General features: G+C 40.7%; 4 protein-coding genes and 1 long non-coding RNA gene across 6 annotated transcripts; 3 read left to right on the top strand and 2 right to left on the bottom strand.

Annotated features, from left to right (window-relative positions):
* Positions 1–4,942: 4,942 nt before the first annotated feature.
* Positions 4,943–8,001, bottom strand: LOC125968459 (uncharacterized). Of its 2 annotated transcripts, none has more exons than XR_007481324.1 (2): positions 7,847–8,001; positions 4,943–5,523 (listed from the first exon to the last, which is right to left on the bottom strand). It is a non-coding gene; the product is annotated as an uncharacterized lncRNA (long non-coding RNA). The 2 variants fall into 2 exon arrangements; XR_007481323.1 differs by lacking the exon at positions 7,847–8,001 and adding an exon at positions 5,616–6,538.
* Positions 8,002–8,022: 21 nt separating this feature from the next.
* Positions 8,023–10,117, top strand: LOC125968456 (prostaglandin E2 receptor EP1 subtype). The gene is made up of 2 exons (XM_049719530.1): positions 8,023–8,874; positions 9,024–10,117. The coding sequence occupies exons 1-2, from the start codon at positions 8,023–8,025 to the stop codon at positions 9,291–9,293; spliced, it is 1,122 nt and encodes a 373-aa protein (XP_049575487.1). The 3' UTR covers positions 9,294–10,117.
* A 745-nt stretch (positions 10,118–10,862) lies between these two features.
* On the bottom strand, positions 10,863–16,520 carry pi4k2a (phosphatidylinositol 4-kinase type 2 alpha). Its single transcript, XM_049719527.2, has 9 exons — positions 16,030–16,520; positions 13,307–13,507; positions 13,089–13,220; positions 12,818–12,975; positions 12,663–12,720; positions 12,461–12,560; positions 12,217–12,350; positions 12,073–12,132; positions 10,863–11,916 (listed from the first exon to the last, which is right to left on the bottom strand). Exons 1-9 carry the CDS (start codon positions 16,366–16,368, stop codon positions 11,755–11,757), a joined length of 1,344 nt encoding a protein of 447 aa, XP_049575484.1. The 5' UTR covers positions 16,369–16,520; the 3' UTR covers positions 10,863–11,754.
* Positions 16,521–17,093: 573 nt separating this feature from the next.
* LOC125968457 (phosphoglycerate mutase 1) lies at positions 17,094–19,474 on the top strand. The gene is made up of 4 exons (XM_049719531.2): positions 17,094–17,478; positions 18,009–18,283; positions 18,784–18,964; positions 19,276–19,474. The coding sequence occupies exons 1-4, from the start codon at positions 17,340–17,342 to the stop codon at positions 19,443–19,445; spliced, it is 765 nt and encodes a 254-aa protein (XP_049575488.1). The 5' UTR covers positions 17,094–17,339; the 3' UTR covers positions 19,446–19,474.
* Positions 19,475–20,187: 713 nt separating this feature from the next.
* exosc1 (exosome component 1) lies at positions 20,188–23,248 on the top strand. Its single transcript, XM_049719532.1, has 8 exons — positions 20,188–20,300; positions 20,917–21,032; positions 21,229–21,303; positions 21,805–21,893; positions 21,991–22,024; positions 22,103–22,153; positions 22,432–22,516; positions 22,680–23,248. The coding sequence occupies exons 1-8, from the start codon at positions 20,273–20,275 to the stop codon at positions 22,784–22,786; spliced, it is 585 nt and encodes a 194-aa protein (XP_049575489.1). The 5' UTR covers positions 20,188–20,272; the 3' UTR covers positions 22,787–23,248.
* The last annotated feature ends 41 nt before the right edge of the window (positions 23,249–23,289 follow it).

The raw sequence follows: 23,289 nt of genomic DNA, 5'->3' as shown, positions 1-23,289 counted from the left end.
AGTCACTGTCAAGGTAAATAATTACTTTCACACCAGAGTGAGCAACCAACTTTCACAGTAAAATGCACATATTCATATCTTGCTGAACACATACAAGCAGCAACAAATACATGATCAAATGCAAAAAATAAAAACATAAAACATACTCTAAACTCAACCCTTTTTTTCCCATTGCCTTTTGCCATTACCTTCAATGTCATGTAAAAAAAAATGCGTTAAAGCCGTCAGCCCATTTTTCTTATTCCCCTTTGACATTATTTTTAGTATCATGTAACAAAAATACTTCTATGAATATGTTAGCATACATTGAAACCTGCAAAATGTGATGTCAGAATAACAAGTAGCTACTGTCGCAATTGTTCTCCTATTTTCTTTTTTTCGAAAGAGGCTTTCAATGTTGTTAGAGTTTAATCCATAGTCTTGTGCACTCATTATTAGAAATTTAATATTTGCAATAGCCGGCGAAAGACGTACTGCTGCCGAGGCATATTTAGACATGTTCACTAGTTTAATGGCCTGTTTACTAATTTCAATATCATAAACTGTGACACATAGTTTCCGTCCATTTACAGAGTCAATGAATGATCGACTGACTAATCCCAAGGGAATTCCAAAAAGAATTAAGGTGGAAGTGCTGTTAGGGGGGTTGATGGCTCATCAACCCTGCAGCATGAGTGATTGGCGAATCAGCAAGTGGCTGATTGTAGCAGCTTTCAACATGTCACAAAAGGTCAAAAAACTCAATTGGTCAATCAAATGTTTTTTTTTTTTTATCATTTAACACATGTGTTGAGCCTAACAGTAAACGTATACATTTTCGTCATCATACAGGGACTTTTAATGTGTCACGTAAACACATGACGCCTCCACAGAACGGTGATACTTAACAGGGCTGAGCACATTCTGAAAATGGAAATAAAAGTACAGCGAAGAAATCAACATGTTAAAACGTACACTGTAGGATTGTGTTTTCATTCCCAGATTTGTTTAAATTGACGCTTCAGGCTATTGCAGCTGCTGGACTGGCTCAATCTGTCTGACACCAAGCTGAGTTTGGCTGTTGAACAGAGAAGACTAACCTTGTTCAGTAAGATACTGTTTGTGGATTTGTCACCATGCGTTCATCTCCACATGCTGTGTTGGACCTTCAAAAACAAAACAAGTGCAGAAATATGATGAAGCAATCAACAAAGAACTGAAGTGAACTTGAATGCTCACAGAATAATAATTTCTGAATGTGTTGATTTATACCATTTGAAATTCTTTCATGATCCTGTCAAATGAATGAATTGCAGCAGACAGAGGGAGGGAGGGAGGAAGGGACGGACGGACGGACATTTGGTGAATGGTGATGCATTGATTTTGACTATAAAAATGCTACTGCATCAACACACATACAATCCAAAATATTCCGTTTGACTGAAATAATAAATCAACGTCAGTATAAACCACCATGCAAAGACACTATAATGAATTTCCTGTTCACCATGAAAGATAAAATGAGAAGGCAGACACAAATGACCTTTTCATAATAAATCTTGTTTACACCTCAAAGAGTATTGGCAGCTCTGTTGCTATGGTGTAATTCATGACTTCAGCTGGTGTAAAAATAGACTGATCAGATTGGCTTTTAATGGAGACTTGATACCAAATGTGGAGTTCGGATAATTCAGTACTAATACATCTGCCTGTGACTCATGTAATTTTCTGTGAAGAGTCTATGATACATCTTTAACTGCAATATTTCAACGTGTACTTTCTTTCGACAGTGGGTGTAGTCATTCATCTGACTCCACCCACTCGCTGTGTGACTGAAAGTCTTTGCATCCACAGAAGGTCAAAAATAGCAGCAAGTGATTTTTTATTTTCTTCTTCTTTACATCATCATATCCCTGCATGGAGGCATTTCCGGTCTGAAATACACAACGGTATAGTGCCTTCTCAATTTCTATGAAACCTCCACTAGACATCTAACATGATCCAAAATAATCTCACTGCAGTTCTCACGTAGAACAGTTTGAAACAAAGTGTGCAGCCAAGCTGTTGGACAAAGTGCCAAAGATATTTCGTACAAGCATGCAGCTTGGCGTTTAGGTTTCGTTACAGCGTTTTATTTTCTGTTTTCGTTTCACCCTTCACCTCTCGTTTCCCTTCCCTCTCTCTCTCCTCTGCTGGGATCAGATTCTTGGCTTCAAGCATCACTGAGGCCCAAGGAAAAATGCACCGCAGTGCAGCACTGCATTGCCGCTCTCAACGCAATGGACTGAAATCAAGATGAAGAGTGGCAGAGTTCCAGGTTTTGGTGAACATCAATCATGTTACCGGACCTGCAATTAGATATTTGCAATTATTTTGACCAACTTGTAAAGAAACTGGCAAGCTTGCATGCACAAAAACATTTTTGTTTGGTACACCTCATGAGATGCAGTGCAAGAACTGTCTCAAAAAAACCTCTGCCTTTCCAAACATATGGGAACCATCTTTGATTTGGCGGTTTTCTTTTCCACATTCAATTTAAGCTAACTAAAATACAACAACTTATAAATATATGACATTGTTAATCAAAAGTAAGGCTTATGTTCTTTGTAAAAGCATTAAATCATGCAGTACACTAAATATCATGCTAGATGAGTACACATTGTTTGCAAATCATACCAATAAATACTTTTTTAGGAGATCTTCTTAAAAGGGATTATACTAAGTTTTTTATTTATTTATTAAATTTCGTTTGTTCTGCTCTACTACTTGTTTCCTTTCTTCTGGACTTGTCACCTGTTTGACCAAAGCCGCTGAGTGCCAATCCTCTGTGACCATGTCTCTGTTCATGACAAATGTCTGCGAAGGAGCTCATCAACAAATTAACCAGTGAAGGTCACGTACAAAAGGTCAGAGTTTGCTGTGTCACCCAAAGCAATGTGTGGGCGTGTTACAGCATCTCTATATTCTCCGGGAAGGACTGGACTGAGCAGGTTTACGGGAAGCCCGAGTTTGAAGGTAGAGTGACTTATCTGTTCATACTCCTGCAATGTCGCAGCTGTGTGTGGCCTCCACTAAATCTGTCCTACCCTGCACTCATCGCAGCGTCTTAGCATGCAAGCAAGCTTCTTGCACAAGCCCTCTCCCACTTTATGGATGAGTTAAGGCTGAATTTTTACAACTGGAAAAAGTTCTAGATCTGATGAATACACTGCAATATTTCATCATGGCTCGATGATGGACAATGACAATGAATTCTAGAAAAGATTCTGCTGAAGAGACAGCGATCATCATAAATCACTGTGCGCAGGAGTCAATCTCTGATTTGCCGCGTGATCGAGGTTCTCGCTCCCACGCTTTCTAAATTTATTAGTCAATCAATACCCATCTGTAGTTTTCAATTTAAATCTGTGCCCAGTCGGAATATCCTTAGGGGCCAGTAAATGTCATCTTTGAGGGAAACGGTGTCAACGTCCAATTGACATCTGCATTCACTGTTAGCCATTCACACGCTTTATTCATTTTTAATGTGGGCACAGAGGAGATTGCTTGGTGAACTGTCAACACTGTCGAGGTAACAGTTTGACCAGGTGACCGCTGTCAAAGACAAAGGTCATTTAGCGGTGTGCTGCTAGTTCCATGCGAAAAAATACAATCTGTGCTATACTTTGTGGGGCTTCGCCTTTGCAGTTCACACTCATGTTTGTTTCTATGGGCAGCACCCAGTCTCGTCATGTGATCATGATACAAAATTCAATCTATTTGCCCCAACAGTGGTATCAAGAATTATTCCACACTTTAAAACCCTATTTGTAGTTTTCTGAAATCAGGCTGGTTGCTAATGAGCCAGCCCTAAGCTGGCTCCATATACTGCTGAATTAATGGCAAGACTGGGGTTTGTTCCCATGACAACTGGAGACGGAGCCTGAGCTTTATTACTTGGGTGGGGTTTTAAAAATTTATTTATTCTTTGTTTCACCAGCTAAGGCAATTAAGAACAGTTTTTTTTTATTTACAGTGCCAGTGACTGGAGGCAATTGCCCGCTATTGCCTGTCATGGGCAAAGAAAGGTTGATATTATGTACCTTAAATGATTTAATTGGTTGGAGGTGGCTGTCGTCACGTTTTCAAAAATAAGCAGATAACAAAAGATTTATATAGTTGTTTGATTTTAACTTTGATTGGTGAACAAGCGAGACCCAACCAATGCTGTAGCAGTGTTTTTTTTAAATATCCTGTACATTCCTGCAAAATCATTTCTATATACTGCAATGTAAAATATATGATCACATTTTATATATATATTTTATATTATATTTTATATTATCAAAGGGAAGTTGACTCAAAATATTTCTTTACAATATGAGGTTTGATGCACTTGCACTAGTCTTCACATGGTATGCATTTTTGGAATATGAATGAAACAAAAACAAAAAAATGAATGAATGGTGTCTAGACCGAATAAAGGGTTGGTGCCATAATCTACTGCTTAGTACAACTCTGCAAACTTGAATCACAGACTTTGGATCTTAAATGTGTCCTTGACATATGGAGATCCACTTAGCACGTTCCTGCTCATTCATGCTGACAGCACCTCTCATGAATCACCACATGCACTTTTATTATTGCACACAGCAGAAAAAAAAAGCAGAGCACATGGTTCAGGTTAGAAATTGATGCGTGACGTTCTTGCCGTTGATTTAGGAGTTTCCCCATGCTCATCTCTGTATTGACAGTCTTCTGATGGAATCCAATCTGAACTATGATAATGAATGAAGAGACAGCATCATGAACATACAGCATTTTAGTCTTAATATGTTCTTCCTTTAGCAGCCTTTACTGTTGCTCTCTTTGATGGCTTCTTTGTGTGGTTTACAAAAAGGATGTAGATGGGGGAGATTTTAGATCGTATTGAATTGCAGACAACATAAAAATCCTTCCGCAACATTTTAGCTCCTTAAAGTCACACGGGTGCATAGATTTATTATATGTAACAAAAAGACTGAATCGATATGGCATTTAATATGACAATAGACACCCTATTATTATTAGATTGGCCTGACACAAGCAGATATCACATTGATTTTTTGGGCTGAGCATTGAGGCTTCATAATCTTCCATATTACATGCTGGAAATAGTCTATGGAAAAGCTTAAATGTTTAACATGAGCTACGTAATTGTTTCTTTCTGAGGAAAGAGGAAGTGGAGAATTTGATCATATATAGCATCATACTGCACCTTCTTCACCTGAAAAAACAGTTTAGTAATCAAAACACTGCCTCAGTGTTGCCATTTTACAAACTATAAAAACAAATTTTTGCAGCAACCAAATGAAAATTAAAAAAAAGACAGATTTTAATACCAATTTCATAAGAGCATATTTAATCAACCTAAAGTACTGCATTTGGATATAAGCCACTTCTCTTAAATCCTCGCCTTTTAAAATGGTCGCCATGAATAGTCCATGCTTTTGTCCACAATGTGTTGCAGACAGACGATGTGTGCAGCTTTCCACTCCGAGCAGCCATCATCTCTTTGAGATGTTCCTGCGGAATATATTGTACTTATTTCACTGATATGTTTGAAGATCAACATTCTTGTAGTACTGAATAAATACATTTCCAAGAAATTAGCGTACATGTTCAACTTGGGCAAATGCCAACTCAAATAAATCCTCAGTCCTTGCTTCGCAACAATGTTAGCAATTTTAATTTTGTGTACTGCAGAGTCTCGTAAGAAACTTGGCTTTCATTTTAACCTTTGTGGCTAGTTGGAAGAAGTGCGAGCTTGAGCCTCAAATCTGCAAAACCAAATGGAAGCAACACTATCCGTAATTTGAGGCGGAAAAATTTAGGTCAAAGTCATTTTAGGATAACTCCAATCCAACTTTTTCAGTCTGCATTGTCTAGAATTTGTTGTTCATTCAACTTGAGTTGTTTATTCCTCTAATGGACCAATGTTTGTATTTTCTGGTCCAGTCCAAGCCCTGGAATGTTCTGTTCCTGATGAATGTCTATTAGCATTTAGGTCAAAGTGTCACGCCCATGGCAGAGCACGCTCGGCCGTCAACTTCCCTCAGCCACACCCCTTCGTTATCGTCATGTCTGTTACCTGCTCCCTCTTGTTACCTGATGTATTTAAACCCTGCCTGTGTGTTCTTCCTTGTTGGTGTCCATTATTGTGTTCCGTCCCTGTCCGTGCCCAGTGTTCCTGTCGTCTGGTTTTCCCCTGGTCTGTCTGGAGGCTCACGGTCAGAATATTAATCTTGTCCAAGTGGACTTCTGTCTGTCTGTCTGTTTGCTGGCCTTGAGTCTCTATCCCGTCTGTGTCTTCGATTTCCCTACCTACCTCCCTTCCAACTCCCTTTGCCTTCAATAAATCCTGGTTCAAGCTGCATTTGGTCACCCTGGCTCAAGTCATTCCTGACACAAAGTGCTCACGTTGATATGTTGGATGAGATGTTGAATGTCACATCTCATACTCTGATATTTTACTTACTATTTTATGCCAGGGGCCCAGTTCCTACATCTTAAAAATTAGACCAACCCAGGAAGTGGGGTCAATTTTAACGCAACTTTAGGTTATTTTGCCCCCCCAAAAAAGTAATTGTCAACTTTCTGGGTCAGTCTAATTTTTTAACCCGAATTGGGTTGTTTTTACCTGTCATTTTTACAGTTGTAAAATAATCACCTTCAAAATTTCTTTTTTTCTTTTACAATTTTGGAAACACTTCAAACAAAAACAACTCGGAAACCACAAATTAAAGCTATATCTTTTCATAGAGCTGATCACCAGAAAAGATTTAATTGTTTAGCAGTCTCATGCTTTGGAGTCTACAGCCCAGATTAATCCCACGTCATTTCAAAGTGTGTGTGTGTGTGTGTAGCGGTTCCTATCAACTAAGAAAAATGGATGCTGGCGGACAGCACACTGATGGAGTGCAGCCACAGAGCAGAGACGCCCACGCACTGTGGAAGCGCAAAGACTATAAAGCGTCAACGTCCTCGCCAACCTTCACGAAAACCCCTGAACTGGATACATGAACGATATCAACGCTTTGAAAAATGATTTGTAATATTTTCTGGAACAACCGGAGTGTCCGTGGATTATGGCTGGATCACTACTTTTCGTGTTGAATTGCAACTAAGTGGTGAGTTATAGCTCTGCAGTTAAGCGCATTGCAAATTATATTTAACTAATTATTTAAGGCACCAATCATTTGTATTTCCAACACTAACAACACTTTTAGTAAATTAGTCTCTTGACTATTGTAGTGCAACGCTGTTTAATAATAAATGTACGAAGTAAAATCCATTTGGAGCTCGTTTTCATCATTTGGTTGTTTGGGGTGTACCCCGCCTGCCTTTGTGAGGAAGAAGTGAGAGATTTTGTTAAAATTGTGGGTAAAATGACTTGATTTAGAACTGTAAAAATATTTATTGCAATATTTTCGCATATTGTTTTAAATTCAATTTAACTTTGAAATAAAAGTAATGTCAAGTACATGCAACATACTTTGAAGTTGCATGTTATAAAGCTGCGAAATTTACATATTGCTAGTTGAAATGCAACAACACACTCCCTAACTTAATAACTATTGTTAATAATGATAAATTTGCTTAAAATAATTATGTTGGACATAATCCTAGGTCTTTCAAGGTATTAAAAAATAAAAATAAACTTGTTTGATGAGGTTGGTTGACAAAAAGAATGATTGGTGGCGAATGCATTTTATCTTGTGGTCGCCTAAAAAAACATCAAATTCTATCAATTTCCATCAATCGCATTTTGTTCTGTAATGCCACCTGCTGTGGATTGAAATTGACGTCATAGTGCCCATGGGCTCACTTTGCAAACGTCACTGCTCACCTGTTCTCTGGGTCAGGTTAGGTTATGTGACGTTCCCAAAGCAAAACTGAGGACATTCTGCTTTAAGTACAGATTGTGAGCACTTGTCTTGTGCATGGACTCATCTCCATTCCTGATTTCCTTGCTTGTCCTGCAGCCTCTTCAAACATGGCCCACACGAGCATCAACGTTGAGTCATGTTAGCTTTGGGCCGCTGTAACTCTTCATCCTCACCGCTCATCCCTCGTTCATCAAATGGCAGCGGAGGGAAAGCGGCGCCCCTGGTGGCCCTTGAGATGTCGCAGCAGGGAAACTTGACCGCCGGCGGCGTGGTGGTGGTGCTATTGCCCATGACGTTGGGTATCGTGTCCAACATCGTGGCCCTGATCATCTTGGCCAACGCTTACTGGCTCCAGCGACGGCGCTCCAAAGCCAGCTTTCTGCTCTTTGCTACCTCCCTGGTGGTCACGGACTTCATGGGCCACGTGATCCCCGGTGCCTTGGTTCTGAGACTCTACCTCTCTGGAGGCGTGCGGCCAGAGGACTCTAACGCTTCTGATGGCATGTGTCAGTTCCTGGGAGGAAGCATGGTGTTTTTCGGCCTGTGCCCGCTCTTCCTGGGTTGTGCCATGGCCGCGGAGCGCTGTCTGGGTGTAACCAGGCCACTCCTGCACTCCTCTCTGGTCACAAGCACCCGCACTAAAATGTGCCTGTCTGCAATTTGGCTGGCCGCTCTGTTTGTGGCCCTGCTGCCCTGCTTCCAGCTGGGCTCGTACACCTATCAGGACCCAGGCACTTGGTGCTTTATTCGAGTGCTGAACGACATTCACGAGGGGGACGTGGCATTTGTGCTGCTTTTTTCTGGGCTCGGCCTGAGCTCGCTGGCTGCGGCAGTGGTGTGTAATACCATCAGTGGATTGACGCTAGTGCTGGCGAGGATCAGGAGGAAGCCCGGCTCGCATCATTCGGCCAAGTCACATGACATTGAGATGGTGGTGCAGCTGCTGGGGATCACAGTCACCTCATGCATCTGCTGGTGTCCTCTACTGGTGAGTATTGGCAAGTACAACCCAAAATGTCTCTTCTTAGTAGAATTTCATCTGTTCTCTGCTGTCTTAACATTAACCAACATTTAGCCTGTTTCTAATGTAGTAGATGTGAACATACAAAACAAACAGTGCACGTTTCATACCTGCAGATCTTTGGCCTGATGTCCGCCATCCAATCCTACACAGGATCCCTTGGAGAGGAGCTTTCCACCTACAAAATGCTACTGGTGATAGGTGTGAGACTGGCCACGTGGAACCAGATCCTGGACCCGTGGGTCTATATCCTGCTGCGCCGAACCGTTCTACGGAAAATCTACCTCATTGCTAAGTGCCAAGCGGGCCTGGGAGGCAATTTATTTGGATGTTTAGGCTCGACATCTCCTCCCCAGTCAGAGAAGAATGAAGTCAACCAAGCCTAAACTGAGAGAACTGCATCAAAGAAATGTTTTTTAAAAAAAAACATAAGAACTGAAGACGTTTGATAAAGGAATGTCTAAAAATGATGTTGGAGTGAGTTGCATGCAAACAATGTGACATTTCTGGACTGGTTCACTTCAGAAATATTGAAGAAATACATAAGCTGTAGCTTTTTATTGTTAAATGGGTATCTGACATTTCAAATGGAAGCTAGCTAAATGCTATGATTTTGCACAAAAAAACTTTATGAACATCATGTTTACTTAAGCATTGCTCCATGCTTCGTTCTCATTAGGATGACAGAATGTAACTGCGCTGCAAAAGTCAAGAACATTGCATTTTGGAAGGATAACGGTTTGTGTCTTTACTATAGGAACTTAGACAGTAAAAAAAATGCAACACAGTTAACATATCTTGTGCATCAGAATGTAAAAGAAGCCTGAGAGAACGCAAGAGCAAATGCTAATCTATGACGTAATGTTCTTGATGTGGGAAAATGGGGACATTCTGAAAGTTATGCCTCAAATTACTGAAATAACCAGTAAACTACTTTAAATGAGTAAAGCATTTGGACAGTGACAAATGTGTTTTCTTGCTATTTTAATATTTTCCAACTTTTTTTTTTTTCGTTTTTTCAACAACTGAGTCATTGTATTTGATAATTATAATTACCAAAACTAACCTAAGTAATATAAATGTGTCTGGATCTGTGATGGTACAAAAATAGCAACAACCACACAAAGTATTACCAGTAACTAACTTTTTTTTTGTGTTTTCCTAAGTTAACCAACAAAAGTTGAACTAAATATTTAATTTGTGAATGCAAGTCTGACTCAACGCTCCTCAAATTTGTGTCGACTGTCATGTGTCTAACACACTCACCGTAACATCACAAGACCGCACACACACGCGCACATTAGTCATGCTTCAACATTCCTCACTTAGATGAAATTAAATTTGTGGGCTAAGTAAAATGGTTGCGTACAGAATGTTTAAAAACTCATTGAGCCTAATTGTCTAACATGAGCAAACACTTTCATGTGGGCCATTCTAGTTAATGGATAAAACTGTTACCTCAGCGTTTTAGTCTGCCATAATGCTTGTTGTGATACATCCATTTTTACTACCATGCCACCCCCAGATGTTGTGCTACCAAACTACAGGATCTTCTAAACTATCGTTTGACCGTAAATAATGGTTTTAGTGCTATTTATATTTGGATCTTGAGCAACTATTTGCTTGCTCAACCAGCATGGTGCAAGAAAGGAACTGCAGTGCAGTACTGGATCATTATGTACAACATCTGTCTCCTGATAGAGGCGATGCAAGACAGCATAGCTAAACCAAAAGAGCAACATTGCAGCCATAAAACAAAAGTTTGATGATGGCAAATAAAGCTGAATGACAATTATGAGGATCACGTTAGAGCGGCTTCGCATATTTTTTAGCACCACTCGTGTTTTGGATATCATTGCATTGTTCAGGTATGCTTCATGGAATTGAAACATGTGAAGCCTCTTTGAATTTGCATGCTGGTGAGGTGTGGTTTAACATACTAATAAATGCCAACGTTTCTGTATGAATGGAATATTTTTTTTATTAATTATAATCTATTTTTAAATATTACATACAAATTATACAGTGCATTGCCACAATACATTTCATGTCTGTTCTGTACAGCAGGAAGTTACTTTATGCATCTCCAACTGATAAGGGAGGGAAAAAAGCTAATTAAACCAATACCAGAAGGCAATGAATCAACAACGCTGTCGCTTTTGGCAGTTGCAGACTGGGTGATTCTTTTTTTTTTCCCCCCCACTGGTCAACTAACTCATTGGTGAAAGCGGAATAATTAAGCTAGCAATTATTGCAGCTTAACAAACGCCTTCTCTAAGCACACACATCTCATCTGCCCCCCGCGTGACTTCAACGACCTCGCGCCAACTGCGGTGAGAATCCATTTCAAGCTGTGAAACCACTTGACATTCCGTGCTCACCGTGTTGTCGTGCACAGTGCTTTCATTTCCTAAACTTTAAAATAGGCCATGCCAGTGCGGTCCATTTCACAACGTGGGGAGTGCAGGTGAAGGTTAAAAGGCAGAGCGGCATGAAGAAAATATTGACGTGGGACGAGACAGCTCCCATCTTCAGTTAGACAACTTTTGTTTTCGACTGATTAGCATGCACACGTGGGCGTTCACACGTGTCCCCCGAGGAGTCCAACAGAATGACGTCTCTTTGCACGAAGGAATATTTCAAACTTCTTCACATCCAAACAAGGCACCCAGGCAAATAAGGAAGATACAGTGTGAAATTCTTCCCCTTTTTGCCTCATCTCTTTAGCAAACGCACATTTCGTAATTACAGGATCCAGGGGACGGTGGAAATTAAATTGATTTCCAGGAGACAAACCTGTACTCTCTTCACCCGCTTCCTGCCGTTCCTCTTCCCAATGCATGTTCCCTACCACCAGGTGAAGAAAGGTCTTCGACTCTGGAAGCTCTGCGTGTACGACTCGCTATTGGCTCTCTGGGGGGCCCTGGCAGTTTCGACAATCACTGGGGGCATCTGTACCAACTGGAGGGGTGTTTTATCATCCTTTAGGGCTTGGCACAGGTTCAGAATCTTTAAATGGAGAAGGGGTGAAGATGAAAATCAAGGTCATTTGGTCAATTACTTAAACTTATGCAAACTTCACCATATGGTTAGTATTTAATATGTTGGGCGTGCGTGCATGCAGCTTGATTCTGGTGTGCACTTAATGTAAGCTGAATGACTGACCTGCCCCCTCATGACAGCGACCTGCTTGTGAAACTGTCCTCGGTCAAAACCAGGGTCTTTCTGTGGAACAACATGTACAAGTCAAATACGCAGCATTGTCGCAGTCTGAATGAGCGGTATCAAATATCCCTACTTCAAACATACCTTAAATAGTTCGTAGAGGTCTTCTTCGAGATCTTTGATAAAATTTGGGTCTGAGAGTTTTGGTACGACTAGCTCTCGGATTTCCTCGGAGAAAGGAACTTTGGCCTGGGAAAGCCATGCCCAGTAGAACGGGTCTAGAAAATAGAGTAGGTTCATGACAGTCATTCAACACACCTTGAACTCATAAAATCGAGCAAATAAGCACCACGGAAAGGAATGTGTGGAAGCAGTGATGTGGTCTTACATGCTCTCCAGGAGTCAGGATGTTTGAGAGGGAAAGCTAGACCATTGTCTATGGCTGCCAGCTTAATTATTGGGTCCTTCACTACGACCCAGTCTGTTTCCTGTAGAAATCATGTGGGTAGCAATTCAATTAGGAATTGCAAATATACACTTACAGTATAAAAAAAATATTTCAGAGAGAGGACTGTGAGTGGGATGCTCACCCGGTTCCCTGCAGCGTCCATGGGGCAGTCATATTTGAGAAGCCAGTTGTCATTTCCCCTGTCTGGAATGGAACAAAAAGAAACAAAATCTTGTGATAACGAGTCGGTCAATGACCTTGCCGTGTGACCACACGTGCACATGGGTGACGGGTGACATGCCTGTGTTCCTGATGATGTAATCGAGTACTACGAGGCGTTCGAACTGCAGTTGAAGCTGACGGTTGGTGTTCTCCGGAAGAGGCTCGGCTTCAAACCTACGAAGCCAGAAGTCTGCATCCTTGTATCCGTCCACAAAGAGCTGGAAGGAGCCAACCTGGAGGAACATCAACAAAATCCATCATGTTTGACTCACATAAAAAAAAAAAAAAAAAAAAAAAAAAACCTTGAGGGAAAAAAAACAATTAATAAAATAAAAAAGCAATGTACCTTAGGAGGCAGTCCAATCCTATGGAAGCGCTGACCCACTTTAGGTACTTTCTCTAAGGCGAGTCTTTTACCTCGAGACTTAACCCTGTCTATAGCGCTGTAGTTGAACGTTTCACTCGCCAAGTATACCACCTACAACAAAAATTAGCGGTGAAACTTAGTTCCGACTCCAGTCACTGCTGCTATTATTACAGATGTGTACATGCATGTCTACCTACCTTGGTCCTCGGAACGATATTGAGCTCCAGTTTCTGGTCCACCAGGCTAGCGCCGGCCTCTGAGAGGTAGCCCTGGTTGAGAACTAAACAGTCGCGACCAAAACAGCACGGACAGCACAGTTTCTGGAGCCATTTAGTCCATTTGGGGTTAAGATGGCCATAGGGCTCCTCATTCTTAGGTTTGAACACGCCAATGATTTTCTGTTCAGGGACATGGGAAAAAGACAATTAAAATGACAATATTACAACAGTAAAATGTCCCTGTGGTTGTTCAATTTGAACTTTAACTGAAATTTGAAGGAAAAAATATTAATCTGAAGTTACACAAAACTCGAGACTGCCATGACATCATGTTCCTATACTGAAGGAATGAGGTCGAAATACAAAAAGTCCTGCCTCGCTACAAAAACAGATATGCTCAAACCTCATTGAATAAAGTACATAAGCAGACAAGTATATTCACATATTAAATAAATAAAAGAAACATTTGAAGCATATAATTATACGTACACACCAAATCAATAAAGAAGACATAACTAGACATTTTTGATAAGTGGTGATGAGAAAGGTTTTTATAACTTTATGATCTGATATATATATTTCTGAGGACTTTGAAATAACAAATGACTTTTGATATATTACCTAAATAGCTTAATGACCCTTAAGGAACTGTGGAATGCATGCCTGATGTTTTTTCTCTGAATCATGGACACAGCCAGAGTCGTCTTGACCGTTCAGTACTTGATTGTATCTTGTGTTTTGACTAATGCTAGACGCCAGTTTTTGATTACTAGTGAACGTTCTGCACAGAGGGAAATATTTTGGCCTAACAAAGAAAAGATACGGTTGGAAACATGATTAAACTAAGAATATAATGACGTAAGCAAAGACATGAAGTATCAAAAGCACAAATTTTACATAGTCAGGTAAGAGCAATAGATTAATGATGTCACAGCCAAAAGCTAACATAAATTCACACAAGATGACACAATTGGAAGAATGAGGTACGATAGTCTATGTCCAAGATTGGAGGAGAATGTTCACAGGAAGGTCACGTGGAGATAAAACCAGCAGGTGCCAGAAGGAGCCACCCGAGAACTCGGCCAAAGATGATCGCCAAGGCCGAGAGACGGGATGGAAGACAACAGCCCCCTCCACACACACACACACACACACACACACACCAACAGCCCCCCACCAACACACCGAATCGCCCATAACCAGCACCACTCCCATGGAAGCAGACTCTCCTTCGAACTTGCCCCACCCCGAAGACTCATCGCCCATCAATCCCAGCCCACAATGTGCTACTGAATATAAAACTGATCTAACAACCTTGGACTTTGCCTTTTCTGAATGGAGACTTTCCGCTCTTGAAGGGCCCAGCGCTGTATTGTACTTTCCTGAAAACAGAGCTTTTTGAACAAGAATTGTGATTGAACTCAACCAATCTGTTTAAGTCTAATTTCTGCTTCAGTGTCTTTGCATTTTCCTAAATCTGAAGAAATCAAACGAGCACGCAGTGAGTAAATTGGATAACAGGTGATTGGCAAAGGCTTTTGCCGTGAGGCGCAGATAACGCGCTCCCTAAATTGTGGACAAAATCCAACAATACATATGGCAACAGGTGGATACAGAGGTTTAGTTTACCTTCTGCCATCTAATGAAAGACTGTATGAATGCATTTGCCATTATGTGATATTGAATAGTTTTCCGCAGCACCTCTAACACGGCACTCTCGGAGGAAGCACTCCAGCACACTGCTGAAACATCCAATTTGGACAAAGTAGTATTACATCTAGAGAGCAGGCACATGACTGCTAAGCACTTTGGTCATCGAGTAATGAAACCATGGCTGTGCGGGGATTGAGGGATAAGAATACAACATATTCAGTGTTGAGGATTTGTAACGATGTGGCAAACCTCAAAAAGCAAACTGAAGTTGCACCGGACCTAAAATATGTTTTACAGAGAAAATGATGTCAAGGTAAACACAACGAGGTCCAGTGAACACTAGTGCTTTTCACTGGGGATGCATCGCAAATGCACATGGAGTATACGGAGGAATGTAAGAAGTGAGTTAGCACTTTCAGTGGTTGGCTCCAGCAGAGTTGATCAAAGATTAACACCATTGAAGTTGTGTGATTGTGAAAAGACACAAAATTTCATATTGCAGACTTGAAGAAATGATTCACCTTCCTGTCCAGGTCAAGCGATGAGCTGGATTGCATGTATGGGACTTTGCTCAATGTAGGATTCCAACAAGCCATACGTGATAAATTGTGAAATTACTAGTATGCTGTTGGTTTTTATACTATTCATGTTATCTACTTTAGTTGAACAACTGTACATCAACTATGCATACCTCTTAAGTAGAAGGTCTTTAGTAGGCTCATGAACACAACAAATGATCAATTCATTTAAAGTCATGATCCGAATTAACTCCACTTAATGAGGTAAATGCCTTAATGATCTCCGCAAAGATTTAGAACTAGCACAATATAGCAGGTTTTTGTGTATAGGACAAAACAGCATGTAAATTGGATAATAAAGTTTATAGTATGTGTTGCTTGGTGATGTATTTGTCATGTCATTATAGGGTACAGCCAAGGCTTCGGAGAAGAAATAACTACGTGGAAAAAAGTCCTTCGCGTTGCGTCTAACACTTCCTTTCCCAAAAAAAAAAAAAAAAAAAGCAGTGGCCTGGCTGTTCTTCATCTTACCCCATGTGAGTCTTTGACAAAATAGCTACCACTGGATCCTTGGTAGATCCTCTCTGGGTAGATCCCCTCCTCAATGGCTCGCTCGGCCTTGCGGATGATCTCTCTGAACTCGGGATCCTCCGGGAATTCGTTCCGGTGAGGCTCCCGCGGTTGGGTACCACGATCCCGGTCCAGAAGCGGCTGTCTCTCCCGGTTGCGACTAGGACTGCCGGCGGGGATGCGCACCACGGAGCCCGGTGTGCCTCCGAAGGTGCCCCGCGGGCTAGGGGGCTCAGTGGGACCGTAGTTGAAATCATTGGAGTCACGTAGCGGAGAGACAAGCGGACTCGTCTCGTCCATAATTCTATAAGTTACTACAGTTCGTTGTACGAAGAAGAAGGTGAAAAAGGTTGAGAAATAAAGCAGGGCTGCTGTTTGTTGTCTGCTTTGACGTAAAGTAGCTAACCAGGAAGCTAAAAAAAAAAGAAGGAAAATCAGATGACTGTCAGCTTCCGGGAGAAGGCGGAACCGGTTAAGTGTTTTGTATAATTAACCAATCAGTGATTGGATTTTGACTGTCAGTCATCTAGTCTCTCAGTCTGATTGGACAGAATCTGACCGCCCACGGAGCCACGTGAGAGTGTAACAGTTTTGTGTTAACTCCGAAATTAAAACTCTTTTAATTTTAAAAATAAAGTTATAAATATGTACATATGGGCTTCTTAAAACATTTATCATATTTAACTTTGACATTCAAATAAATAATGCTGCTAGTGTGTGCTACATGGACGATCGTGAAACACTAAATATTTTACTTGTGGCCAGGCAAATTGGGCTCAGCAGTGAAAATTAACTAAATCAACTGGGTACATTTAATCATTTAATTATTATTAAACGGCAAACATTACGCATTCTATACGTGACATCATCATTGTGAGGATTATAATGGTTGGATGCATGAAGTATTATGATACGATACAAAGTAGTTCTATATAACGCAACTAGTTTGTATTCTCTGCAGTGGGCGTGTGGACGTGCGACTGTGCGCATCCTGCATACTCCTCTTGCCTCCTCCTCCACCACCACAAGCACAGCTCGCTTTCTGATTGGTCACAGCCGACAGGAAGAGAACGGAGAGAAGAGAACCTTGGAGAGCTGTCAAATTCAGACGTCGATAACAGTCTCTTTAGAACTTCACTTAGCAAAATCATCACTAATCTGCAACCGTCTGCACAGTTCCACCAAAGCTGGGCTCACTGCTGCATTATTTCAAGGGGAGTCACTTGATCCAAAGTTTCCGGAAATACCATACAGAGGACATCGGCATCGGGATGGCAGCGTACAAACTGGTGCTGATCCGCCACGGAGAGAGCTGCTGGAACCAGGAAAACCGCTTCTGTGGATGGTTTGACGCAGACTTGAGCGAGACAGGGGAGCAGGAGGCAAAGAGAGGAGGACAAGCTTTGAAAGGTACAATCAAGTCACGGCCTGTCGGCCATTCTGTCGGTCATTGGATTAGAGCGCTGCAAGCCTGCGCTTATGCAACTGCGCCGGATGGGGGGGAAAAGGTTGTGAGCCCAGAATGACTGAGAATTGAGAATAGAGCAGCATATAATGGGTGACAATTGTGTTGCATGACAATAAATAATTTACATTTTTTGTTGTAATTTTACAGAAATAAGTATATATGTGTGATCGATATTATATCTGGAGTATAACGTACAAAATTTTAAACAGTATGCCTACACCTTAAAAAAAGAGCAATCAAGAAATATCTTGGCTAATTCAGCTATCGATCCATTCTCTTTAACACATATCCTTTACTAATGTCACTGGTCTGCTGGAGCCTAGCCCACATGAGCATGGGCGAGAAGCTGGGTACATCTTGGATTGTCAAACCAATGAATGACATTTGTACTAACAAACCAGATGTACACATCATTGTCCAGGAGCAAGACGAATTGAAACCGATTATTGTCTTTTTGTCCGTCTCTCCTCAGATGCTGGCTATGAGTTTGATATTTGCTACACCTCCGTTCTTAAGCGAGCCGTCCGTACTCTGTGGTATGTTCTGGACAGCATCGACCAGATGTGGCTGCCTGTGCACAGGACATGGCGCCTCAACGAACGCCATTACGGTGGTCTGACTGGCCTGAACAAGGCTGAAACGGCAGCTAAACACGGAGAGGCCCAAGTGAAGATTTGGAGGCGCTCTTTTGACATCCCTCCTCCACCCATGGATGAAGGCCATGACTTCTATCAGACCATAAGCAAGGTTAGTCTGGAAAAAAACATTTAACTATCCTCTTTTGCATAGAGATCCTGAAAAATAGTCACCGTTAGAGCCACAACAGATAATCTGGCAATACGCTTTGCTTTTTACATGACGTCAAGTGGGACATATAAAATACTGTAAATTTAGGTCAGTTTTTAACCAGCACCTACTAAACAATATGATATAATATTCAAGTCAAAGAAAAGCCAATAAATTAGTCTAGAAATGGTAATGGTGTTTTAGTTATGGGCGGCACAGTGTAGCACTGGTTCACATGTCCGCCTCACAGTCCAGAGGTGCAGGGTTGGATTCTTGCTTCAGCCTTCCTGTGTGCACTTTGCATGATCTCCCCGTGCCTGTGTCGGTTTCCTCCAGGTATTCCACATTCAAAAAACATGCCTGGTAGGCCAATTGACCACTCCAAATTATCCGTAGGTGTGATTGTGAGCTTGGATGGTTGTCTATGTGTGTCCTGCATCTAAATTTTTATGTTGCTGTAGGACCGGCGTTATGCTGATCTGACAGAGGACCAGCTTCCAACTTGTGAAAGCCTGAAGGACACCATTGCTAGGGCTCTTCCTTTTTGGAATGATGAGATAGCTCCACAGATCAAAGAAGGGAAGCGGGTTCTGATTGCTGCCCATGGCAACAGTCTCCGTGGTATTGTCAAGCACCTTGAGGGTAAGGATTTCCGAGCTCTTTGTGCAGGCTAACAGAATCAATTTGTACTTTCAACTTTTCCGCACTTCTCCGCCAAGAAACTGTTTGGACATACTTACAATTACAATTCAGTACAATTTGATTTTTGGCTAAAATATGTCGAAATAGCGGTGTTGCTCTTTTGCATTCATTTAGCGTGCAACAAAAGAGCAACTTGTTGCTAGGTGGAAATTGATGCAAGCAGACTGGTCAAAAGGATAACTTGCTCCGTGCAATTTGCTCAAAAGCAGAGAAGCAATAACAATAACAAATGATGCGACTATGTATTGCAGGTATGTCTGAAGAGGCCATCATGGAGCTGAACCTTCCTACTGGTATTCCTGTTGTCTATGAGTTGGACAAAAATCTGAAGCCCATAGGACCCATGCAGTTTCTGGGAGATGAAGAGACCGTGCAGAAAGCCATGGCTGCTGTGGCAGCTCAGGGTAAAGCAAAAAAATAAACTTCATATTAATGATTAGGCTGGTATTTTCAGTAAGAAAAAAAAACAACTAGTCAACAAGCCTGTTAGTGTTGTCAGCATCCCAAACTTCATGCACACACGCAAGCGCTAAATAATGGTTCACTAATCAGAGGTTTGAATTGAATCATCTATATTTTTTGTGATACAAAGTTTTAAAGAATGGATCTTGAGTTGTATGTAAAATGTTCATGTTGGACCTTGGTAGTAATGTCTCTTATCCCACAATATATAGTAACACTGTTGTTGAAAGACCAAGTTGATTTACTTTGCACTTGTCCTTGCTGTAACATTCTGAAATAATAAATGTGATGAGCTATTACGTGTTTAAAATATTTTTTGTGATTATACTTTTTCCCAACATGTCTCACCACCACATAGCCTTGCAAGAAATGCCAGTTTCATTTCTAGCTTCTAATGTTTCATTTTAATGTAAAATATATTTTTTCATGATGAGAAATGTCTAAATATTTTGAAATATTTTTAACCTATTTTCATATTGTTACATATGAAAATATGTAAAGTAAACTATGTCACTTTTGGCACTTCAGCTAAACATTCATTCAGATTTTTAAAAATATCAATATTATTAAATATAAATAAATATATTCAGTACTTGATTCAGTTTTTAGTGTTTTCTGGAAAAAACATTTTAGGAATGTAACTATGTAAAACAATCATATGTCAGGATGTTCGCCATCTTGAACCGGGAGTCTGCCTTTCCTTTTCCGAGTGTAACTGACCAATCAGGATCAGCCTTCAACCTTTCGTCACAACCAATCGCCTTGCAAGCAGTTCTTCTCGCAAACATGTCACCCATGAAGCTGTGTGTTCCTGGTGAGTTTCTTGTATTTGGTGACATTAACCTGTTTTGCTTCGATTTAAACAGGGACCTGTGTCCGGAAATATTTGTGATTCCATCATTAGTCTGGCATCTTCTACAGATTGTATTTGTGAAAGGCACTATTTTCTGGTAAACAAACTATCGGTTGAAAGGCTAAATCATGCTAAATAGTTGCTACCACGCGTTTTAATTTTGGTACTCATTAAAATCCGTGTCGCAACTATTTTAATGTGTCTCACAGCGTTGCTACGTTATATTACGTTAAACAAGGGAGTAATTTAGTCTTATCGTCGTGTGTGGATTCTTGACTTTTACTTTCCAGGGCAGGTTTTATCATCAGCGGTCCTGCCCATCGCCCCAGGCAGGACAGCAGCATTCCTTTCTGGCTTATGTTTAAATCCTTGGTTGGGTTCAGGGAGAAATGTGTATTAAAGTAATAATACTAATAAATGCACAGACAAAAACATTCCTATTTATAAAAGCCTATAAAAGCTATTTATAAAACGTGGAATTGATTCGGTACAACAATGTATAACCTGATACCATTTTTGTGCTCCCTCATCTCATCTGTACGTTGCCCTTCAATAAGAGTGTCCATTTTGTCTTCAGGTGATAAACTTTGTAGTGTGGAAGACTGTGCTCCTGGGACAGGCGTGTATCTGCGGCATGGCTACATTTATTCCTCGCTAGCAGGCTACGTGCTCAAGAAAAATGAAGGCGAAGAGGTGAGGGCTGTGATTGCTCGTGATGGCTCGTGTGCAGCCGGACGAAGCTGCCAAGACATTCATCTGCGTGGGAATGTGTTATAGCATTGTTCAGCGACATGTCGTCAGGCCTATTTAACACAGATGGAATCAAAAGAATTTAAAAGTTGGAGTATTTGTACACTAATTGTGATTTGTTTCTTGTCTTCTTTTCTAGTTACCAGTCATCTCTGTTGTGAGAGAAACAGAAACACAACTACTGCCTGATGTTGGGGCAATTGTTACTTGCAAGGTAATTAAATGTGATTTGATTGCTAGATGTTTAACAGTAAATACACAATATAAACCTTGGTCACGACAAACAGAATGAGAGAATAAATCTGCAGTAGATGCAATAGGTACCCGTGATTAAATAAATAAACAGTAAACAGTGGATGCTACAGTAATTCTGAACCGTCAAACAAATACAACTAAAACACGTGAAGCAGGCACACCACTCGCAGGTACAATATTCTTTATTTTGTACAGATAAACTTGCTTTGTACAGATAAACATCAAAAGAGGAAAAACATGGGACTGTATTGCACCTCCTCTCCTTACTCTTATTTCTGAGGCATCTCTTATTGTAAACATGAGTGCCGCCCACTTTGTAGTGGCACAACTTGGTACTACACTAAACGTATGCCACTGCAAATTCTGTATATTGTCAATAAAAAAAAAAAGATTGCCTAAAGATATGTAACTTGTGGGTTTGTACATAAATGACTTTTTTTTTTTTTTTTTGATTGACCAGGTGACCAGTATCAATCCCAGGTTTGCTAAGGTCCACATACTTTATGTCGGCTCCACACCGCTGAAGGACCGCTTCAGAGGAACGATCAGGTACTGTACAGTTAACGTGTGCTTCAAAGGATCACCATTTTTCACTGCTTTACCATCGTATAATGCAAAAACTATTCCTCGTTTCCAAAACCCTCAGAAAAGAAGATGTCCGGGCAACAGAGAAAGACAAGGTTAGTTTGAAAGAGTAGTCACTACATTATCAAACATGTAATTTAAGACAATATGTTTTGGACTCATCTTCTCTGCAGGTGGAGACGTACAAATGTTTCAGACCTGGCGACATTGTCCTGGCTAAAGTGGTATCCTTTGTTTTGAATGCATTTCAACATATTACATATTATTTAAAGAGGATGTTAACCCTGAACATTTCTTTGTATTAGGTTCTGTGCAGCCCAACTAGTTGAAACACAATATTTTGTTTGTGGAATATGGACTTCTTTCAGCTGCCCCCATTAGGGGCAGAGCAATCATTTCCATATCAACAGTAACAGTACCAAAATGAATGTATAACTGATCTGGTTGTGGCTAAATATTGCGTTATAGCATGTTGTGGTATTCTTGACCTGAACTGTGACAGATTTCTCTGGGTGATGTGCAGTCCAACTACCTGCTGACGACAGCTGAAAATGAACTTGGCGTGGTAGTGGCCCACAGTGAAGCAGGTAAAACTCTATGAAATTACTTTTTTGGCAAACATATTTAGGGACTCTATGCCCAGTACACAACAATTATTTAATATATATAATGTATGTATCTATCTTGTTTTTATTTTGTATACAGCAGGCTCCACACGTGACACTAAAAATACTTGTACTTGTGCACTAGGTGCACAGATGGTTCCCATCAGCTGGTGCGAGATGCAGTGTCCACAGACGCATGCCAAAGAGTTTCGCAAAGTGGCAAGGGTCCAGCCAGAGTATCTACAAGCGTGACAAACTTGACACTTGATTTTCTTCACAAGGAACACACAGCTTCCCCCTCCTCATCCCTGGGTGACTCCGGGGCCTCCCCGAATGAGCATTATTAAGTTTTGCTTGGGGGAAAATATTGTTTTATTTCCTTTACATTTTGTCAGAATATCAGCTCGGACACAATGTAAACACGCACATTTCTCATTTTCTCTGGTGGTTGCACCAATGATAAACTGAAGTCTGAACTGCATTCAAAAGCAGCTTCACGAGGTTGTACTCAAATAATACGATTCAGTTTGCATCTTTTGGTGCTCATTTTTTCCCCACCACGCACACCATGGATTCCATGTGTATCAATTTCAGTTACATTTCTTATTTTCCAGTACATTGAGCCTACAATTAATGCAGAATTTATTTTTAATGAACACTTCTAGCTTACTGAAGATGTTTGAAGAAAAAAATATAATGAAAATTTTATCCTTGCTTTGCCCTTTTTTTTTTTTTTAATAAATATTGATTGTACC

The sequence above is a fragment of the Syngnathus scovelli genome, chromosome 5 (assembly GCF_024217435.2).
Source record: "Syngnathus scovelli strain Florida chromosome 5, RoL_Ssco_1.2, whole genome shotgun sequence".
NCBI classification, from domain to species: domain Eukaryota; kingdom Metazoa; phylum Chordata; class Actinopteri; order Syngnathiformes; family Syngnathidae; genus Syngnathus; species Syngnathus scovelli.
This window is presented reverse-complemented; position numbering and strand designations above follow the sequence as displayed.

Coding starts and splice junctions, on each gene's coding strand:
- LOC125968456 (XM_049719530.1), top strand. CDS start 8,023: ATGTTAGCTTTGGGCCGCTGTAACTCTTCATCCTCACCGCTCATCCCT. Junction 8,875..9,023: donor TCTGCTGGTGTCCTCTACTG/GTGAGTATTGGC, acceptor TCATACCTGCAG/ATCTTTGGCCTGATGTCCGC.
- pi4k2a (XM_049719527.2), bottom strand. CDS start 16,368: ATGGACGAGACGAGTCCGCTTGTCTCTCCGCTACGTGACTCCAATGAT. Junction 12,976..13,088: donor GGATTGGACTGCCTCCTAAG/GTACATTGCTTT, acceptor ATGTTCCTCCAG/GTTGGCTCCTTCCAGCTCTT. Junction 12,561..12,662: donor TGGACGCTGCAGGGAACCGG/GTGAGCATCCCA, acceptor TGATTTCTACAG/GAAACAGACTGGGTCGTAGT.
- LOC125968457 (XM_049719531.2), top strand. CDS start 17,340: ATGGCAGCGTACAAACTGGTGCTGATCCGCCACGGAGAGAGCTGCTGG. Junction 17,479..18,008: donor AGGAGGACAAGCTTTGAAAG/GTACAATCAAGT, acceptor GTCTCTCCTCAG/ATGCTGGCTATGAGTTTGAT. Junction 18,284..18,783: donor TCTATCAGACCATAAGCAAG/GTTAGTCTGGAA, acceptor ATGTTGCTGTAG/GACCGGCGTTATGCTGATCT.
- exosc1 (XM_049719532.1), top strand. CDS start 20,273: ATGTCACCCATGAAGCTGTGTGTTCCTG. Junction 22,025..22,102: donor GGGCAACAGAGAAAGACAAG/GTTAGTTTGAAA, acceptor TCTTCTCTGCAG/GTGGAGACGTACAAATGTTT. Junction 22,154..22,431: donor ACATTGTCCTGGCTAAAGTG/GTATCCTTTGTT, acceptor GAACTGTGACAG/ATTTCTCTGGGTGATGTGCA.